The 5,114-nt window shown below is 34.0% G+C and overlaps 1 protein-coding gene across 1 annotated transcript in view; it reads right to left on the bottom strand.

The window, feature by feature from the left end:
* The window catches only part of LOC107752467 (transcription factor PU.1-like), a 7,602-nt gene extending 2,488 nt beyond the window's left edge, over positions 1–5,114 (bottom strand). Inside the window, exons 1-4 of the mRNA XM_016568446.1 lie at positions 4,917–5,114; positions 4,613–4,703; positions 3,748–3,920; positions 576–723 (exon numbers count right to left, since the gene is read on the bottom strand). Coding sequence (XP_016423932.1) covers positions 576–723; positions 3,748–3,920; positions 4,613–4,703; positions 4,917–4,955 — 451 coding nt within the window. The 5' untranslated portion in view covers positions 4,956–5,114. The remainder of the gene's footprint in view (positions 1–575; positions 724–3,747; positions 3,921–4,612; positions 4,704–4,916) is intronic.

Here is a 5,114-nt window from a genome sequence, read left to right on the forward strand (position 1 = left end):
AGTACACTGATATTTGTATACTTACTACATAAAGTATACTTAAAAATATACTTGAACCTTACTTAAGTATACTTAATAAAATAAACTTGAAGTATACTACTTTTTGGTAAGGGACGAGACTCTTTCTTTTCTTATCAAAAGTAACAATATACAAAACTGGAAGTTTCAAAAGAAGTTCCACTCGTGCAGTGGTTAAAACAATGCTGTATTTAATTTGTTCAGTAAACATAGGCTACGTACCGAACCAAAAGACCCGTACCGAAAATTTTTGCTATGAATAGGGCCTTTCGCACCGCTTTAGTTCCGAAAGGCCCTAATGCTACACCCCTAGTACTAGATAGCATTAATTAACCTCTGTGTATTACCTTATTATGGAAGTTTAGGGGCCAGACGTTCTGGAAGTGCTTGTAAAAAATCATGCTACAGAAATAATATGAGTGCTACTGTACTATGTTATAGCAGTCGAGACCAGTTCATTTGAGTCCAGGCCGAAACCTAAGTAAGTTGAGTTTACGACAAGACCAAGACCATGAAAACAGTGTCTTGGACTCGAGACCTTTATGTTCGCAGCTCACCTGAGCTGGAGATGCCTGGATGTCTGTCCTTGTCCTCCTCACCCTCGGACACCTCAAAGGGTGGACTGCGTCCCCCGGGGTCCTCATCATCAGTACTGCAGTGGGGGACGGGGGACCGCTGGTACAGTGGGTGGGGGATGTAAGTATACTGTAGAGATAAACCAATAATCATCAGTCTTGCCTTAACGCTTTTGTGGCTCCTTATACTAAAACATGAAGCCATACAATCAAAGCAATCAATGCTATTACCCAACTCGGTCCAAGTTCTCAGAATTAGGACACATCTATGGCTGTTAACTGTATCTAATCCACCTAACCTGCATGTGTTTGGACTGCAGGGGAAACTAGAGCTCCCTGAGGAAACCCCCTGACAAGGGGAGAGAACATGTAAATCTGGCTCAGTCGGGACTCAAAACCAGGGACCTTCATGCGGTGAGGTAACAGTGCTGAGCCCCTGTTCCACCCAGACTGCATCCATAACCTAAACCTCAGTGGGACTTACGAAAACGTACAAATTCACATGAATTCGTCACCAGTTTCCGAAAACATACAAAAACATGCAATTTTTAAGTAAAAAAAAAAGCATGAACCTGCAGCCTAAACATAACCCTTATTGGGGCATGAGCAGGTCATATGAAAACAACAAATGAGATTGTATGAATTCATAAGAATTTGCAACCAGTTTGCCAAAACGTGACATTTTTAAATAAAAAAGCGTGAGCTTGTACCCTAGAACTACCCCTCAGTGGGCATGAGCATAGAAAACGAACCAATGAGATAATACAAATTTAGATGAATTTGTCAACGTTTTTTCAAAACAGTCAAAAATATATTATTTGTAATAAAAATAGTGAAACTGCACCCCTAGTCCAAATGAGATTTCATGATTTTAAAGAATTTGGCATCCATTTGCTAAAGTGTGCAATAGTTACAAACTGTCAAGAGTCTGTGTTGTCTAAATTGTAATTTCACTGGATATTGGATAATGCAAAATATAAAGCAAAATATCAAACAAATGCAAATGATCAGGTGATGTTTTGTGATTAGTGTATCAATCGGACATTCCCCCACACTTATTGTCAAGCATAAAAAATGCTGGTTTTGCATGATCTTGTATAAATATCAAATACGTGGAAACCACTGAATTACTTTACATTGAAAGAGGAAGTAGAAAAACTCAGTGTCAACAGAAAGGGACACACAATGGTGTGCTCCCAGATTTACAAATCAAGTGCGCATCACGTTTTGCTTCCAAATCAGCCCAGAGAACCACAAAGTTTCATTTCTATCAGCAGAATCACACAAACACATTTAGAGATGGCCTGTTTATTACTGAATTATATTTGGAGGGGTGTATCTAAAATTAACGTTTATATTCATTTACACTTGGTTTCAATGTAAGTGAGCAAAAATGCACATTTAATCACTACTTCTCCTGGTGCTGCATGAGCAACTGTCATTTAGATGATATAAAAAATACAATGTGAGAAAATCAAAGCGAACCCATTATAATAAATGATACTGTCTACACTGGATGCGACTCGACACTGACAGTGAACTGAAGCCCAGGTTTATTTCTGTAATGCATGCACTTGCGATACTTCCGACAACGATACGAATGGATTTAGAACTTCGTTGACATTATTAGCGTAGACAGCATTTAGCTATTGAGACATGACCACAACTAGACACAAGTAGAGGCAATGTTAGGCTTAGGGTTAGAGGTTAGCGTTTGTTTAAGCATTACACTGTGATTTACATGACCAATCAAATCATTAGAATGCATGTGGGCGGGGTCTGTGCTTAAGTGGTTTAAGAAAAACGGAAGCTAAATTGTATGGAGAAGCCTAATTTTATTACGTGTTTATTTTGTGTGTGCGTGTTCGTTTTGTAATATATGATAAAATGTAATTTATTCCTGTGATCAAAGCTGAATTTTCAGCATCATTACTCCAGTCTTCAGTGTCACATGATCTTCAGAAATCATTCTAATATGCCGATTTGCTGATTAAGAAACATTTCATATAATTTTCAATGTTAAAAAGTTTTTTTTTTTGTGGAAACTGATACACTACCGGGCAAGTAAGATTGAAAATAATAATAATAATAATAATAATAATAATAATAATGTTATTTCTATTTCAAATAAATGCTGTTCATCGAATTTTATGTTCATCAAAGAATCTGAAAAAAAAGTATCTCAGTTTCCACGAAAATATTAGACAGCACAACCATTTTTAATATTCATAATAATAATAATAATAATAATAAAACATTTTTTGAGCAGCAAATCAGCATATTAGAATGATTTCTGAAGATCATGTGACACTGAAGACTGGAGTAATGATGCTGAAAATACAGCTTTAAAAGTATCTCAGTTTCCACGAAAATATTAGACAGCACAACCATTTTTAATATTCATAATAATAATAATAATAATAATAATAAAACATTTTTTGAGCAGCAAATCAGCATATTAGAATGATTTCTGAAGGATCATGTGACACTGAGGATGCTGAAAATTAAGTTTTGCCATCACAGGAATAAATTGCAGTTTAAAATATATTAAAATATAAAACATATATTTTAAATTGTAACAATACTTCCCAGTGTTACTGCTTTTACTGCATTTCTGATCAAATAAACGCAGGTTTGGTGAGCTTAATTATTCCTGGCAGTGTATGTGTTGATGAGCTGCTTTATGTCTGAAACTGTATGTTCAAATATCAAATGCTGAAACTCTAGCAAATTCAAAACTCCTAGTTTGCATCAGATTCAGAGGCTTGACTGTGATTGTCTTCGGCTCGCAGGTCTTGTGTAAATGTGTGCAGCAGCAGCAGCAGTCTTTAGTCAGGAAAAGATAGTGTTGAGCAATCAGTCTGTCTCCGCTCACATCCTGCCCATCTCTCTTTCTCTTTCTTTCAGACCTTTCCTCTGATTACAGTCACTGAACCAGTATTAATAACTGAACATTTTTCCTGAAGACTAAAAACTAAAGTAAATTGAGCACACCTTTAATATCTTTCTTATTTTACTGAATAGAATATAATGAATTCTGTACTTCTGTTGAAAGGCCACAGTTAAGACAGATAGATAGATAGATAGATAGATAGATAGAGTTGTATTCATAGATATACATTTATTCATAGATTTTGCGGATTTGCTGACTAACCTGTGGAGGAAGGACAGGTAAAAGTGTCCCCATCCCTGAATCTACGGCTGGATGGAAGGACTCCACGTCTCCGTAGCGGTATGTGCTGGGATGCAGCTCAGTGAAATGGTTTCCTTGAGGCGGCTCAAATTCACTGTGATGACCATGAACACTTGTGTAGTCCCATCCACTTTCTTGCATGACAAAAAGGGAGAATCAATTCTGAAGTTAAATTTAAAATAAGTTGTTGGGGAAATGTATTTTTATTTTATTTTATTTTTTATTTTAGTTATTTTTTATTTCAGTTAATTATTTTTTATTTTAGTTTTTTTTTTAGTTTAGTTTTTTTTATCTTAGTTAATTTTTTTATTTCAGTTAAATTTATTTTATTTTATTTTATTTTATTTTATTTTATTTTATTATTTTATTTTATTATTTTTGTATTTAATTTAATTTAATTTAATTTAATTTTATTTTAGTTTAGTTTAGGTTAATTTAATTTATTTTATTTTATTTTATTTTTTTTTTATTTATTTTTTTTTTAGTTTATTTTTTATTTTTTTATTTACTTTAGTTTAGTTTAGTTTAGTTTAGTTTAGTTTAGTTCAGTTCAGTTTTTTCAGTATCTAACAAACCAGTTCAGGATATTTAGAACCGCAAACAGAGAATCATCACACAATGAATTAACAACAATATATATATATATATATAGAAGTAGTAGTAGTCATCAATTGAAGTGGATCAAAAAAAGTTCATCAAAGTTGTCCTAAGATAAAACACATTTTGGTTTTAGGTTTTAGGACAATGAAAGGTTTTGATCCACTTAAAATGTTGACTAGTACACACACACACACACACACACACAAAACAAAAAGCTCAAGCTCACCAGGATGAGTCTGAGGGTCAGTACTGAGATACGGGTAGAAGTCATATATCGGCCGAGCATCTGGATCATACGGAATTAATTCTTCTGACAACTGAAAAATAAATAATTAAATTCATTCATTTTTTTTCTCCACATTTTTGCTTTTTACCTATTTATATAAAGCTTTACTAAATTGTATTTATACAAAACTTACTAAATTACCAAAAAGACAAGTAAAAAATGAGTTTTTAAAAAAATAATTTTTCAGATTTGCCTGGAAAAGTTTCAAATGTTTGAAACAGAATGCAATCTCTGATGTACTTACAGGTGAAATAACACAGCCTTCCATTCTGTAATGCAACATGAAGCCCTTCACTCATATACCTTCTCCTGTGGCGTCTATCTCACAGTTTCCCACCAGTGTACAGAATATTGCATAACGTGGAAATTACTTCACAAGAGCGCTGTACTGTGGTATCGCAAATGCGTCAAATCTTGTTTTCAAACTCTTCTGCCTTCAGCT

Source organism: Sinocyclocheilus rhinocerous, unplaced genomic scaffold, assembly GCF_001515625.1.
Source record: "Sinocyclocheilus rhinocerous isolate Xijiao unplaced genomic scaffold, SAMN03320098_v1.1 scaffold921, whole genome shotgun sequence".
Taxonomy (NCBI): domain Eukaryota; kingdom Metazoa; phylum Chordata; class Actinopteri; order Cypriniformes; family Cyprinidae; genus Sinocyclocheilus; species Sinocyclocheilus rhinocerous.